The 17730-nt window shown below is 41.9% G+C and overlaps 1 protein-coding gene across 3 annotated transcripts in view; it reads left to right on the forward strand.

Moving 5' to 3' along the window:
• The window catches only part of LOC109725324, a 30981-nt gene continuing 13580 nt past the window's right edge, over nucleotides 330–17730 (forward strand). The window contains exons 1-2 of one of the 3 annotated variants that reach the window (XM_020254478.1): nucleotides 330–551; nucleotides 641–733. In XM_020254478.1, coding sequence (XP_020110067.1) covers nucleotides 456–551; nucleotides 641–700 — 156 coding nt within the window. In that variant the 5' untranslated portion in view covers nucleotides 330–455 and the 3' untranslated portion in view covers nucleotides 701–733. The remainder of the gene's footprint in view (nucleotides 552–640; nucleotides 734–17730) is intronic. The other 2 variants (XM_020254477.1, XM_020254476.1) reach the window with 2 other exon arrangements.

Below are 17730 nucleotides of genomic sequence, written 5' to 3' on the forward strand. Positions count from 1 at the left end.
ACAACCCCAAACGAAACCTAAGTAGTAAAGAAATTAAATAACAGCCTCATAATTGAGTTAAACACAAAAATTGTAAAACCAAACAAAACTGCTTCCTTCTATTTTAATTACTAAAAACTTGCCTATTCTGTATAGTTTATATTTTTTTTTTCCCTTTTTTGTTAAATTTTCTGTTTTGGTTGGTTTATGTATTTAATAAAACAAGTATGTTGTACTAAAATATTTACTTTGTTTCTTCTGATATTTTTTCCGCATTTATTAAAAAATTTATTTTATAAATAAAAATAGTTTATTATTTTAAATTATTTATTAAAATTTTTTTTTTTCGCCCACAGCCGAACGTGCCCGTAGAGTAGGCAAATCTCCTTCCTCTTTTTCCGGTTGGACACAAAACGGCATAACACCTTTATTATACAAGATTAGGCAAATCTCTGCAAGTCCGTGAGAAATCGGCCATGGCAATGGAGCCACCGACGACTTCTCGTCCGTGGATATCGGAAGCGGTGCCCCTTCTTGTGGTGGTTCTTTTGGCGGTCCACGTCTCAGCCTTGGTATCTCCTCTTCCTCTATACCTCTCCCATGATTTTTAAACCCTTCAGTTTTAGGGTTTTATTTTTAGATTACGTCCCCTTTGATTTAGGTATATTGGATTTATAAGTTAGCTTCGGAGAAGCCGCCCCCGCGGAGAAAGACGCATTGAGATCCCCCTCGACATCGTAGTGTGTACGGTAAGGTACCTCTCCGATCACTATTGGCGTACTCCACGCTCTTATATTTCGTCTAAAGAATTATGGGTTTCTTTTGGCTAGTATATGAATGCTCCTTTTTTTGCCGAGTATTAATGTTCTTCGTCATGCTGCTGGGCAGTTCCTACAATTATGAAGCTATTCGAGTTAGGTGGCAAAGATCATGTGATTTTTTTTCTTTTTTTTTTAATTTTTTTTTAATTTTTTTTTTATGCATGAACATCTATTCCGGCACATCTCTCTAGTTTACTCAAGGGCAACAACAGTAGGAGGTAGATGAGACTTGTGATTAAATGTCTATGACGCCATACATCTCTCACGTGTTTACATTTGTTTTCGAAATACAATCCCAAAATATTTCATTACAATTTCCTTTTTCTTTCATTACATTGTCCAAAAAGGGGTACATCTTTGGAGACCTCACAATGGAAGGACTCTATCTACTAAGTTAGGCTCTTTCCTCTCTCCGTCGCGACCGTCTCAGATGAACCTGAAAAATATTAGAGTGAGTTCCCAATGGGTACGACCACCTAAGTAAAAAAGCTCGACCCACTAGGTTCGAAGGAGGCAACATAAACATTGGTTATTGAATAATGGATAATCACTTAAGCATACAAATCTATACTATATGCATTTAAAAGTAATCATGCTTATACCTCTACTCATGATAATGAAACTTACTCATGTCATGTACACTATCTTTTTCTCACTAGTTTCATTATCCTAATCATATCATCTGACTCTATCTTGAGTCAATCACATATGGAATCGCCGCCTTCGTCTTGGCATTAGGTAGCAGAATCATCGCACCACTTAGCCATAAGTCTACAAGTCGCGGAATCGCTGCGTTCATTGGGTACCGAGGAATGGAATCGCCGTCCCTATTTTTGTTGCAAGTCCATGCGTAGTGGAATCGCTGCTTTCATAGTTTCGTCAAGAGTCCGTATGTCTCACCCTATGTTGTCAACCTCTATGTTTAATGTCATTCATGTTCAAGTATCTATCCTACTACTATGTTTTCCACCTATGTTCAATGGCACTATAGTTTTGAATGTTCACATGTTCTCCACCACCCTAGAAAATGTCAACCTACATTTAGTCCATAACATAGATATGCAATATAACAATGCATACATTACTTGTCAAATCGAACACCAAATCTTTTTTGTTTTGTGAAATCAAGTTGTCCCACGTGTTTCTCTAACCTCCAATTAGAGTTTCAAAGGGTCAAATAATTTTTAAACCCTCCAACAACAAAAATCTTTTTTTTACCCGCGTTTTTCAAAAACCATGGCAAAACCCAAATCCCATGGCAAATTCTAGAATTTGTAGTTTAGATTTGCCTAGGGTTTGATAAAATCTGAAATCCAAGGGCTAAATCCAAAACCATAACTCAAAACCCTAAAAACTCACCTTTGCTTCAGGCTCTCCAAGCTTTTTCTTGCTCCAAGAAGTTTGTTCCACTCCTCCAAACCTCCTAACTTGATCTCTTCCAAGCTCCAAGGTGGGGAATGGTCTCTAGTGAGAAAAAGGGAGATGGAGAGTGAGAGAGGGAGATAAATGTAAATCAACAATATTTGGTAACACGTACTCACAAATAAACATGTTGTCTTCACATAAAAAGATAGATGTAGACATGAAACCAGTTGATTTAAAAACATATAATCACTTGTACACAAAAACAGCAAGAAACATTAATATTTTTACAAAAAAGCCAAATAGTGCGTAGTTCTTTGGTGCATTTATAAATGTTATAACAATATTAACAATGCGTTTAACTATATTATTCCACAACCCGAAGTTCAAAACTTTAACTTCTACTATTCCATAATTGCTCAATGATAGTATTGTGAAGACTCTCGCCACATCTTGAGTTATCCGAGCGTGCAAAATTTGGCGAGTCTTCTTCGTCAACGTCTGGAGGTAGTGGGTCTATCTCTTCATTAAAATATCTATCATTTCTTTGTTGACGTTGAATAAAGTTATGTATCACACAATATGCTATAGCAATTAGACATTGCACTTTATAGGGAGATAGTGTTACGTATTTAAAATCTTGAACCGCTTCTTTAATATGTCAAAAGTCTTCTCGACAACATTTCTTAACTGAGCATTCCGATGATTATATAGATCTCACAGATTTCAATGTGTGCGGGCATATGTTGATTGAGATGATAACGCTCTCCTCTATAGGGCACAGGAAATCTATCCGTGTTTGCGTACTCCTAATTTACTAATTAATATTTATCTGCGAACATCGACAAACAATATTATCACAAAAATTGTAATAAGAAGAATTGATATTCATAATAATAAACATGCAATAGGCTATTTACCTTCTGGAACTGTAAAACCACCATTTTCGCAGGCCTATCGAAGTATGCACATATCTGTTGCAAAATCTTCCCAACCAGTGCATACAAATAAAAAGTTATGATCAAAGGAGACTACAACCATCATATTTTGAGATGTAAACCCTTTGCGATATCGAAATCGTGGTTGTTTGCTTCTTCGCACAATCACATGAATATATGTTCTGTTGACCTCTCCAATTGCATTCTAGAAGGCAAGATGCATAAAATGTACTAATTAGAATAAAAATTGCATCCATAAGAAGCAAATATTGCATATATATTATTGAGAATCAACCTTGAAAGGATGAAAATTAGGATTATCCCTGATTCTTGGATGTATTACTGCATTACTTTGGCGGCATAGTTAGGTATTCATTTTTCAACATCACAATACCTCGTAGCACATTGTTGAAATGCCTACTAATTGTTTTTTCCGAATTTTGGAATGTTTCTGCGATCACCCTATTAGCCACACCATGTCCTATGCAAAATTAAAAAATTGCTAACTGCTCATCAGCAACCATATTCCTTGTGCCTCTTTTCAGCCCCCGGCCAACTAGCACATCGCGGAGCGCAATGAAGATAGTTGTCATCATGCGAAAGTGATTGTACCCTATTTCTGAATGACCATTTAAAATATCACAAATCATTTGATGGCTAGTAAAATATCGAGTACGACATTGTTGTTTGCTCAATATATTACAAACTGTCATATAGTCTTGGTCAATGAGCAACACGAATACTCGATCCTAGTAGTTATCATCCTCATCCAATATTGTCATGCGATTGGCTAATATTGTCGAAGAAAAAACAGAACGATATAATAACTCACCCATGTCCGCTGTAAGAAATACAATGTTATCAAGTAGATATTGCAAACTATAAGACAAGCAGTTACAATGGCATATGGAAATTTAGTACAATACTAACGTAATATGAGAGACAACTTCACGAAAATAACACAAGTATTTAACATGACAGAGAAAACTTCACGAAACATATTATGATAAAATATATAACCTTCACAAATATATAAACCACATGTCTAAGGCAAACAGATAGATAAGCAAATCACGTGTCTAAAACCGACATATAGGAAACGAGTACCATTACATATCCCACGAGTGAACACAACGCCTAAAAATCTAAGACAAATGAACATCAACCAATAAAAGTAGATCGCCTACAAGCCTGGAAAATATTGCTTGTACAATATGTTTTGCATGGCCACTTGGCTGTCTATCCATATGATCGCAAGCTTGTCATTCATGGTTATGAACAGTTGTATATTCTTGTCGTCTTTTAATGCATCACATGCAGCCAGGACTTGTTCATTTGTGATCCTGGCAAGTATAAACTCTGCTCATGCACACTTCAATCGAAGAAATATTTGCCCGATTGATGACCTCGCTTTGATACATTTGGCATACAAGATCAAGCTTTTGTTTTCCTATTTCAACCATTTTTGCTACGGCTTCGGAGGCTATGTTACACTTTTTTCTTCGACCATTGAATGAAGATGCATATTTGCCTGGAGGAAACGAGGACTTTGGCCTGTGGGGATCGAGGTCTTTTACTAGCAGAGCTAAGTCCAGATCCGCTAGCACTTGTTCCAGCATTTGGTTGCACGGTGGGAGGGTTAGGAGAACGTGAGGTATTATTGGCTGTGATGTTAGCGTTCATAGGTGAGCTTGATAACCTTGGTTCAAAGGGACTTGGTAAGAGATTAATTGCTGACATTCAAACTCCAATGATAGTATCATCCTTACCGGACGAAGATAAGGATGAGCTATTAATTGTAGGAGTTGCCACCATTATAGAGGTAAATTCATATTGGCCTGTGGCTGTAGTTTTTTCAGAAAGGAACTCAATGTCCTTATAGGCCGGAAATGGTTTATCCTTACACTTCGAATATGTCGGATTCTCCCGAACAAAGATCATTAACAGTATAATAGTAGAATAATACGCTATCCAAAGAAATTGAAATCAATGTAAATAAATTTTACAGTTATTATTACATCCCAGTCCCTAGGGTCACCTACAGTGGGTATATTATTCACATAATCCCAGCCTCAACCGCTCTTAGTTACAAGACTTTGGTGGGTCATGTAAGTTCTCTTGAAAACCTTGAGGCGATTCCTAATTTGATCCTTCGTGAGGTTCTGGCTTGTCTTAGAGTTGAAATCGCTAATGTAATGATCCTAACCCATGTTAAGTTAGTAAAACTATCATTTACGTAGTTTCCTAATGTATGTTCCTCCATTATCAGACTCAACAAAATTGCATCCAAAATTCCAAATTGTCTGTCCAATTTGCAGGTGCGCGTCCAACTTTGATTGCGCACTCTGCTACCACCTTCTATATCTTGATTTGGGATTGCATTATTATCCGACCCCCCACTTTTCTTAAGAAAGGACGTAGACATTTTCTTGAAAGGACGCATTTGTATTTCAACGAATGAGAATTTCACGAATATTTTATAAAGATCGACTCATGAAGATTATATCAAATATATTATGACAACATAATTGTGGATCAAATCATAACACAGTAGCATCAGATCTGTATGAAATAGAGGTATGTAAAACAAGGGAAGAGGCAACTATATAGCATCGTATGTACATACACATGTTGTTCTATGTCTAGACACAAAAGCATCATACTACATTAAATAGAAGTGACAAATACAATTGTAGACAAATACAATTGTAGAGGCACTCAATATAAAATAGCATCATATCTGCGTTTACATGTTACACCAAATGTCCAACAAGAATCCACAAAGATCTAATATCAGAACTAATATTACGAAGTCCTTGCTAATTTGAGCAAGTACCAGACACAAAAGCTTGAGATATACTTGAAATAGAGGTGGCAAATACAAATGACGAGATAAATAAACATGAAATAACATAAGATGTACATATATAGGTTTTACTATGTCCAACAAGTTAACACAAAGGTTCTACAATTACTAACCCATTTGAAGATTCCCTATGCACAAAAGCATCAGCACATGACATTGAGGTGGCAAATAGAAGATAAGAGGCAAACAAACATGAAAAAGCATATGATCTACATTTACAGGTTTTACTATGTCCAACAAGTATCCACAAATATACATGAAATAGCATATGATGTACATATACATGTTTTAGCAGGTGCTATAAGTTGCCACATAGGTGTATATGTACTTAACCCCTCATTGAATTGAAATAACTTACGAGTAGTTCCCAATGTAGAATTGAGATTACATGGCCGAAGTTTCCAATTATGGTGTATAGGGTCATGTGGCTCAAGTGGTTTCCAACTAGCATGGGGCTGCACAAAATTGTACATTCATGCCATCCATCATATGCTAATAGAAGCCGACATCATCTCTAAAATAGTATTTGGAAACATTTATGTCACGCCCCGGGACCGATCCCTTTGGCCGGTCCGGGCACGTCGAACAGACGCCGAACGGACAGAGCCTCCCCTGTCCGCCCAAGGCTCAACACATGTACAATTCAAGCAAAGAGAATGCACAAGCGAAAACATACATAATAGCTTACACGAGGGTAAGCAATAGCCAAAATGAAAGAATTCTAAACTATACAGCCATACAAGTAGAATGATTAACTTTTAACCATTTACATGCATACAAGTAATTTTCTCCATTACATTGCTTTTCATCATTTCTTTTCTTTACATCACATTTCCTCAAAATAGAATGCTTACATTTACTTCTTTAACATCTCAAATCATCAAATATAAAAGATGATATAAAGGTATGCAACTACAAAATGTCAACCCAACTTGGCGGTCACTGTCTACGGTGCGATACCTTTACCGCGGTCGTCCGTCGGCTCACTCGGCCCCGGCTCTGTGGAAATAGTGGGGTGAAAACTACAACGAAGTTCCCAGTGGGTTCGGCCCCAATCTCGCCGACTTTTTCACTAGGTCTAACTCAGGCATAATAGAAGAAATAAGCAGATAGATAGTAACCAAGCTATACAAATGCAGTTAATATGCTTGAATAAAATAATCATTGATTATGCTCAATTGAATTACACATGATGAATGCAAGTTCTGAATCTCGAAACTCAATCTCATGGCTAACCTGTAGGCGTCGCCCTCAATAAACTCACCAACTCGTAATACCAATTGTCGGGTGAGATTACTACAACCCGACAGGGACCGTCCTCTGGGGAGTATTACACCCAATGATGATTACTCCGGAGCTCATCGCTCGAGGGGTGCAACCGCCCTCAAGCCAAGACGTAAGGCGAGTATAATCCAATCCTTAACTATAAGGATTCCAAGTTCAATCCATTCCCTAGCTATAAGGATGAAATGCTCATATGACCCTTAACTATAAGGTGGTATGTTATAATGTCAATTCTCATATTTTTCTACTTTCTTTAGTGTCATTTACACCACTTGTTCTTTGTTCCCATTCTCTAGCATTCAATTCTCAATGATGCCACATACACTAACTCTAGTGTTCCTTGCATTTTCTAATGCCACTCGATCTACTTGTCATAGTGTCACATTGTTCTTTTCCTCGACTAGATTTTGTTATCACCAATCATGCATACATAGGGTACATAGGTTCTCAACCATCTCATAATGCATTTGTATTCACAACATGCAACCATTGACATGAATATCATCTCAATCACCCTACAATGCATGCAACAATACTTGCTCATATGCTCAATAAGTGACACATTAGACATAAGAGGAATTTCAAAGAGTTTGGAAAGCACCACCCACCTCGTAGGCTTGCTAAGGTGCTCGGGTTCGAATTTCACGATTTTTTTAGCCGCCTACTTCCTTGCCTGCGGCAAAACGAAGCCAAATTAGGCTTTTTCGCTCATAACTTCGCATAGACTTTTCGTATCGGCGAACCGAGCGCACGAACGCGTCGGAAATTCCCCCAATTAGGTTTCTATAAGATCAATTTTAATCTAAACCCATCCAATGCAAAAGCCCTAAATTTGGGTGCCCTAGCAATAGCATACATACAAAACCCTTATTTTGATCTCTACCATAAGCAAAAGAAAGCTTAAATACACCAAGAGATCCTATCAAAACCATTTCTAGGTCCATTCAAACCCATCTTAGGGTTCTACCATGAGAAGGGGTTGAAGCTTACCTCTAAAGCTTCCCTTTCTTGCACCTAGGAAGAAGAAGAAGAAGAAGAAGCTTGTTCCCTCCTTAGCCTTCTTCTCTACCAAATCCTCCTCCTAGCTCCACCTCCTTGAGAGAGAGAAAGAGATTCCTAGAGAGAGAGAGAGTCTTGAGAGGGTGTGTGTGTGTGGGAGAATGAGAGGAAAGAGCTCTCTTTCCCTCCTACTTAACCCCACAATTGCATACTTGCATTTAAGCCCCTCAACTCTCACCTCAATACACTGCCCAAACTGGGCACTTTTCGGGCACGGGGACCGGTCTCTCTAGCAGGGACCGGTCCCCGAGAGCACCATGTCGCAGTCTGCGCAGTCAGGGTCCGGTCTCCCGCTGAAGGACCGGTCCCCGTAAGCACATTTTCGCGCAGACTGGCCTTTTTCACTTCTCACGCGTATGGGGACCAGTCTTCCCTCGAGGGACCGGACCTTCAGGGACCGGTCCTTCCTGAGGGACCTGTCCCCGAGAGCACTTTTGGTGTAGACTGGTTTTTGCACCCCATACGCGTACGGGGACTGGTCTCTCCCACCAAGGACCGGTCCCCGAGAGCTCAAAACTGCAGTTTTGCAGATTTTCACTCTAAATGCTCTCGAAGACCTCCCATAATGTACTTTTTGCATTTTCGACGCATTCGGCCTTCCCGAAGCGTCCCAACTACGCACTTTGGTCGTTTTGACTAAAATTCGATAATTTATACCGAAGTTTCGGTATATTACAATTTATTTATGCTGCAACTTTATAGTTCTCATTTTCATGAAATCAACCAACAGCTCAAATGCTCAAATAATGGAGTCAACATGAACACAGGTTTTGAATCAGGTAAGCATGTACATTTCTGAAGAATAGTACAAATAAAGTTCCCCGATAAGACAATTTTATAGTAAACATAACACAAGTACGCACTATTTTGAAGAATTGCCAGACACATGTACACTGAATAGAAGTGGCAAACACGAGTGAAGAGGCACATAGACATGACATAACATCAGATCTACATATACATGTTTTAAGAATTGTGGCATTCAGAATTTTGTGGCTCATGTGGTTTCCAACTAGCATAGAGCTGCATAGAATTTTACATCCATGCCATTCATCAAATACTAATGGAAACCGGCCTCATCGCCAAAAAGCGATTTGTAAACATTTATTTAGATTTAGGTAGATCATGCTTCTCTTTTGCACCTCACCCTTCAAAAGTTAGATTTTGTCATTGGGTTTTTTTTTTGTGCTTCAGTTTAGCCTACTAAATTTGTCACAAGACCTGAGTCTAGCTACATTTAATTAACTAAAGCCAAATCAATAGGTCTTAAGCTACATCTAATTAATTTTTTTTTCTCCGTGTGCTTTAGTTTAGCTCAATAAATATACTACACCCAGGCAAGCCCAAGCCTAGGCAATTGAGTCTGGCTACATCTAATTAGCTAAGCCCATATCAATAGGTCATAGCTGCAAATAAATTTAGCACACCCTGGCAAGCCAAAGCCCAAATCAGTTGGGCTTCAAATCTTTCTTTTTTGGGGTCCTTTGTTTTATCCCAATAAATTTATTATAAATTTAAGCAAGTTCAAGCCCAAATTACAAATATAAGCAAATTAGAAACCAAAGTGAAAAATTAGGCACAGGTTAAGGACAAATGGTGTAATTAATATGAGAGATAAAAGGGCATGAAGATGCAAACTTATTAGCATTTAATAATAACCTTAAAAAGTGAAACAGTGCAAAGGCATATTAAAAAAAGAAAAATTTTGGTATATGAAAAACGAATAAGGTGGGAAACTATACTATGGCTGCAAAATGAATCGGGTGTGTTGGCATTCGGTTAAACCGAATTGGGTGCGCCTATGATCTGGTTCGATTCGACGGTTATTATGTTGTCTAATTGGACTAGACTTAATTTCGCTTTTAAATTGAAAAACTAATTAGAGATAAATTCTAGCCACATTAGGATAACAATCATAAACCGATTCGGCCTAATCTCTTACTTGCCTATTAGGGTTTTGGGATTCCTTATAAATATACGGGCTATTCTCTCATAACATGAAGAACTAATAGAGAAAAATACTCATAAATTCGTGAGTAATTTGTGAGCCATTTTGTTAGAGAGAGAAATCACATCCTCCATTAATCTATTGCTTCTAGAGGGTCTTGAACGGTAGATTGGAGATCGTGTTCGTTCGTAGTTCGATCTACTACAAGTTTGGAGCTTTAGAAGACTTTCGTGGACGATCCAATCGAGGACACGNGCTTCTAGAGGGTCTTGAATGGTAGATTGGAGATCATGTTCGTTCGTAGTTCGATCTACTACAAGTTTGGAGCTTTAGAAGACTTTCGTGGACGATCCAATCGAGGACACATAAATCAACCTCTACATACCATACGGGCTTATCGCGTTCTAGCTCGAGTCGCTTCGGCAAAAGGTACGAACAAATACTCCCGCTCCATTCTACATTGATATCAGAGACTTATTAGGTTGATTTCGTGCCTCCAATGTAGAATGAAGCGGAAGTATTCGTTCGTACCTTTTGCGGAAGCGACTCGAGCTAGAACGCGATGAGCCCGAATCGAATGCAGAGGTTGATTTACGTGTCCTCGATCGGATTGTCCACGAAAATCTTCTAATTCTCCAAACTAGCTGTAGATCGCACTACGAACGAGCACGATCTCTAATCCACCGTTCAAGACCCTCTAGAAACAATAGGTTAATGGAGGATGTGATTTCTCTCTCTAATAAGATGGCTCACAAATTACTCACGAATTTATAAGCATTTTTCTCTATTTTTCTTATTCTCCATTCTATGAAAGAATAGCTAGTATATTTATAAGAAATTCCAAAATCCGAATAGGCTAGTAAGAGATTTGGGCAAATGGGTTTATGATTGTTATCCTAATATGGCTAGAATTTATCTCTAATTAGTTTTCCAATTTAAAAGCGAGATTATGTTTAGTCCAATTAAACAACATAATAATCGTCGGATCGAGCCCGATCATGGGTGCACCCTATTCGGTTTAACCGAATGCTAACATCTCGTGCTCGCACATGGCTGGATCAATGTTATCGTAATCACTTCCTCAACATTACATTACTATTGATTCCATTCATGCAGGGAAATGAACAGTGTGACTGCCGAGTCAACCTGCATTTTGGGAGCTTTATACCAGAAACCGCATACGGCCAGCATAGAGACATCAACTCTCAATAAGAGAATATTAGTCTCATGCCCTAGATCATTGGATTACATTAGGTTCACCTTCTCTAATCCCTTAAAGATCCATGCTTACTTTTGTTGTGCACATTATGACACTAATGATTGTCTCGCCATGCTGAAGCGCGACAACCTGTCGACAATGAGCCAAAGTGTCTCAACATAATCCAACTAGTCTTTCTAGAGCCCTTATGCCACTGAGTTGAAAAATGATTGCTTTCCCAGCAATGCCTCGCAAAGCCGCATCACTCATAGCTGTCGAAAACATGCCAAAGTAGCAACATCAATTCTTTTACCTAATGACATAGCCAAAAGTCACTAAGGGCATCTGACATATATAGGACATCGCCTTAAAATAATATCCACAAGAACTCGCACGATGAGGAAGCAGGGATCCATTCACTCATTTTCTTCATTTGGTTGCCTAGCACATGTAGTATGAAATGCATGCTATGACAGAGAATCTCAATAAGCGTATGCCTTTCTCATATCATATGGATCTTAGCTCAGTCATACCCGAAGTGTCTAGCCTGAGTCCTCTATTTGCTCGCTGTCCTAAGCGCCAAATGGTGAGTCACATCCGGCTCTTAATGTACAGGCCATATAAATCGTGGGATTATCCGTATGCTGTCTCACTTATGACCTCATTTTGGTGCCAACCAAGAAGACTTTCATTAATACCTTAATTTTTACTCGCTCTCTACAACACTGAAAAGAATGATTGCCTGTGTGAGAGGGCCAATCAATCTGTGACATACTATCATTCCGTTATATAACAATAAAGGATATATATGTACGTGTGCTAATCTTAATAAATATCCTTGCCAATTGAATAATTTGTATTTAAATAACCAAAAATATTACAACAAGAGGCTAAAATAATCGACTGTCTACACAATTAAATCCTACGGAGTCCAAGAGCTTTAATATGAGCAAAAAATAATTCTCTAACAATGGGCTTAGTCAGAGGATCAGCAATCATGCGACTTGTAGAAATGTGTTTCAGGATTATTTTCTTTTGCGCCATTGCCTTATGAACAAAATGATACTTTAAGTCGATATGCTTAGTCTTGCCATGATATTTCGGGTTTTTCGAGTGTGTAATCGCCGCCATACTATCAAAATAGATTGTCACAGGGACGAAACTACAAGTGACAACCCCAAGATCTTGAAGGAACCTTCTCAACCAGATAGCCTCCTGCACTGCTGCAGAGCATGCCACGAACTCCGCCTCCATAGTGGATAGAGCTACACAGATCTGCTTCTTGCTACTCCAAGATATAGCGCCATTATCAAGCAAGAAGGCATATCCCATGGTCGGCTTGCGCTCATATAGGTCACCAGCCCAATTCGCATCGCTGTAATCGACGAGACGCAAATCCGTACCTTGATAGCACAACACATAATTCAAAGTTCCTCTAAGGTAGCAAAATATCCTCTTAACAGCCTTCCAGTGGTCCAATTCCGGTGTCACGCCTCGGGGTCCCTTTGTAGTTTAAAAGCACTGCGGAAGCGTCCAATTTTTTTTTTTTTGAAAACCTGATCTCAGGGTATGCCAGATCCGCCACAAATACAGGAAGTCCACTGTTCACACGGACAGAGTCTCCCCTATATTTGCACGGCATCGCACAAGTACGAAGTAGACAAACAGGATACAACCACTCCCACTGAACATACAAATATCCATACATTCATAAGTTCATACACCATTCATCACAGGTTCATATACAGAGTCTTAATCATAAAACCATGACTATCATTTAAAATGTTTCCTATCCGGAAACCTGTTTTGAATACTAAGTTACAAAACCACGAGAAAACCCTTTTAAAACTGTTCCCACACTGAAACCTTTTCATTTTTAAAACACGCTACCACGAGGGGTAGAAAACCATTTCCAGTTTACAAAACCATAAATCCTTTATTCAAGAAATCCCGATTATTCAAATATAATAACAAAACTGAACCATATAGATGTCCAAGTCATATCCTCAGAAAAAAAGAGATAGTAACTAAACCAACAAACCGGGTTGGAAGCTCTATCGACCGCTACCAACGTGTCTCACGTCTCGTCTCATCCCTCACCGCCCGCAATGCCTGAAAAATGGTGGGGAAGGTGAGAACATGTAAACATGTCTCCCCTTCCAGTGGGTACCGCAAGCCGACGAAGGCGAGGAGCACTCACCGGATCAGGAAGAGATAAACAAAGTCATGAGCAGATACTAAATACAGTAGCAACAATAATACATGAACAGGATGTATAAGAACAACTACCGCTACTGTAAGGAAGAACTGAATGCATACATGGATATCAACTATAGTAGCAAGACAACTGTAAAGAAAGAACTGTAAGTATGCAAGCAACAACCGCTACTATAGTCATATGCGTCAACCAGACGACAAGTCCAAAAATACCCAATCTGAAAACTTCCCTATTGGTCCGCAGACCTCAGGCCCATGCCCACTGCCACTCTACCTGTATATAACCCAGTTTGGACTACGGGGCACCCAGTTCTGACCGCTGGGCACCCAGTTCTGACCGCTGGGCTCATAGGCTGCATATAACCCGATACTAGCTGCCGGGCTCACGGGTCGAACGTACGACCACTTTTCCGGAAAAGAACACTCTCTTGCGGTGGCCAAACCGCTGGTGTACATGAAATGCGAACGAGTCTCGGGCGATCAATGCTGATATGCTCAATAGCCAACCGTCGGCAACCGGCCGACAATCACCGCCTCTCGGGGCAAACAGACCAATGGGTTATCAAACTGTAAGGAAGCACAAGAACCGACCACTCAGGTCAATTAGGATGGAACAACTCAACATCCTCCCAAATGTATGCAAGTACTGCTCAATGTCAACTAAATGTATACTCAAGAACCGACCAACAAGTCACCAGAGTGTATAATCCAGAACTACCGTCAGCCACTAGCCAACAATCTTACCTCTCAGGGTATACCGACCGTATAAGTCATCACACAATGAAAGTCATGAACTGACTAACTAGGTCGCAAACATGTCCAACAGTGGATCTGAGCAAACTATAATCAATCGTCGGCAGCTAACTGACAATCCCACCCCTCAGGGTATATCGACCTCAACGGTCATTGAACGACAGAAGTCAAGGAATCGACCGAATAGGTCGCAGATACGAGATACAACAATCGACCAATCAGGTCACAGATACTGAATGCAACAACCGACCAACTAGGTCAACGATACTGAATGCAACAACCGACCAACTAGGTCAACAGATATCATATGTAGATAAAGCTACTTTACTTCTACTCAGGATACTAAACATGCAAACAACGAGTAGAGTATAACGGATAAACAAGGGTGCAAGGCTCAATATATGTACTATGCAGTAGTAATAACCAAAGAGTAAGGGTAAGAGGATATCACCGAGCGTGCACCACTGTACCGACTTCGGATCGAAGTACCCACCTGTACGAATGTCGCGCCTGTATCCTGATTGCGAAAGAAAGTCACCCGGACCTAAGAAGGTCCACCGGGTTAGAGTCTAACCCACACATAGCAACCACTAAAATCACAACCTCACAACTAATCCCACGGAGATCGGTTTTCCAAAATCGACTACCATAACTCGCTGGAAGTCCCGAAACCGCACCGGGACTCCGTCGGGACCCACGAACTGTCCCGGAACGCACCGACTCATGCTACGAGTCACCCGCTGCCACTAAACACATTTATCCATGGTTCTTGGCAGCAGACACATCGCTTCACGTTGAAACGATTATCGTCGGATAATCGTTCCGATCCGGGTTCTCGGAGGTGTCTATTCCGACACCGGAACCCACCGTCGCTCACCCGTCGTTTCCGAACCCCCGAAACGATGCGGGTGACCAGCCAATAAGGCTCAGCGACACAACACCTCATCACGAAGCACCGTCGGAAGAATTCCGAACTAAAACCACGTTCCGTCGGCGAATTTTGCCGACAAACGCACCAGAAATCACTTTTCGATTTCCGCAAAGGTCTGAGGCCTTGGACAATCAGTCCAGAGGTTACCTACTGCCTGTACACGCTACCCACAACAACCATAACCAGCACATTTGCATAAAAGCTCTCCCGATTACAGGATATTGCATTATTTCATGCGATTTCCGGACTTTTATGGCCTGCTAGAGCCAACAGAGGGTCATTCAACCCGGCCGAGACACCCACTGACAGGTCTCGGCGTGCCGGAGGCCGTGCTCACCTTTCGGAGTAGTCCCGGCCACTGTAGGAAGTGCATGAACGACGCGAAATTTTGTGAAACAGCGCGCACATTGCCTTAACAGCGTTTAATTCACACATCGAGGCTTCGCTGGTCCAAAAAGAGGTGAGCACGATGATCAGCACAGATCAGGGATCATCGTGCTCACTTCCGGGGGAGTCGGGGTGCCTCCGGTTTACCAGAACAGTGACCGGAACCCCGAAAAACTGTGCAGGAATTGGTAAAAGCTTACCAGAGCTTGCTGGAGCCCGAGGGTGGCCGGCGGCGGGCGGGATGGCCAGAGGCGAGTGCGGCCGGTTCGCACGGGCTGGGGAGCGTGTTGGCCGGCGGCGGGAGGCAGTCGGTGGCGCGGCGGAGCCGCCCATGCCCGCACGTTTTGCAGGAGACCGGCTTTGTTCCGGCAGCGAGGGACTCCGGCGGCAGAGGCGTCGGTGGCGGCTGAGTGCGGTATACCTAGGGGAGGCGGTGCTCGGGTCTGCCGGCGGTGGAAGGTAGCCAGCGGGGCTCACGGTGATGCCCTAGCCCGAACTGGCACGGGGCGGCCTCGAGCTAACGGGAGCGGCGATGGCGGCGCGTCGGGCCGACGGCAACCGGCCGGGGAGGTCGCCGAGGGTCGGTGGAGGGCGGTGCGGCCGACCATGGGTGGCGGCGACGTGTAGAGGCCAAGAAGACCCTGGCTCGGCCCAGATCTGCAGAGGATGGCTGCAGGGAGCTTGGGCAGCGGCCGGGGGCCAGCGGCGACGGCGGCGACAGCGGCGGAGGGTTGCTGGAGATCAAGGGAAGGGCGGTGCGGCCGATTGGGGGCAGCGGCAACACGCGAGCCTTGAGCTCCGTTGGGCTCGGCCCGAGCTAACCGAGGGTGGCTGTGGGTCACCTAGGCGGCGCCGGCGGGGCGCGTGCACGGTGGGGGCCCGCGGGGTCGGCTTCGGAGGAGGGTCTCGGCCGGAGGGTGGAGGCCCGACGTGGATGGTGGCCTCCCAAGCACCACGGCCGAGGGGTGCGGCACCTAGGTGGAGAGGAAGGTGGAGAAGATACTGGACTACGCAATTCCGGCGGCCGGGGGAGCTCGCTGGCGGCCGGGATGCGCGCACGGGTTGGGGAGGGAGCAACTGAGTCGGCTAGGGTTAGCTGGGTGAATACGGGTGGCTAGATCTAGGGTTTGGTGCATCTTAACCCAATGCAACATTATATACAAAGTGCGTAATTTGCAGGAAAGTCCCTCGAAGACAAATATTTCCATCCCAGCCCCTCACAACGCGAGTAAAACGCGCGAATAAACCCACATGTCCGATCTCACGCGATTCGATACATAAAATATAATGACTTTTGCAAATTTTCCGAATTGCCACCTTCGACCTCTTAGTGATAACTTTGCAATTACCGGAGATCCGTCCGTCGGATTTTCGATCTGACAGCGCCATCGCGTTCAGCATGACGAGAGCATCAAAACTACAATTTCGCTTCATTCGATTTGATCGCCGATTTGCGACAAAACCCATCCTTATTACATTCCACCATATAACACACATATATATACCATATATATATATATATCCAAAGAAACCCCTTTTTCTCGAAAATCGTGCATCAGATATGAAATCCGTCGGTGCCATTGGTTCCAGAATAGCTGAACCATTCAAAACGAGCTATTGGAACGCTATGAATGGAGTCTGATACGCGCCAGAAGCCAACTCTATTCATCAGCCTCTCCGAAAAACCGAAGTTACTATTCACTTAAGTGAATAGTATTTATCGTGTAACTTCTCCAGTCTAACTCGTTTTCTCCTGAGACTTGACGAGTGCTTTTGTAATTAAAATACACACAAAAACATCGTCAACAGAAGGTTTAGCTACACTGCCAAAATCTCAGTCCTTACATCCGGATTGGATTGAAAACAGCTAATCAGGTCCACTGCATAGCATATATCAGGCCGAGTACACATCATAGCACACATTAGGCTCCCAATCGCATTGGCATATGGAATGCAATTCATTTTATTTTTCTCTTTAGAAGTTTTA

Source organism: Ananas comosus, linkage group 20, assembly GCF_001540865.1.
Source record: "Ananas comosus cultivar F153 linkage group 20, ASM154086v1, whole genome shotgun sequence".
Classification (NCBI taxonomy): domain Eukaryota; kingdom Viridiplantae; phylum Streptophyta; class Magnoliopsida; order Poales; family Bromeliaceae; genus Ananas; species Ananas comosus.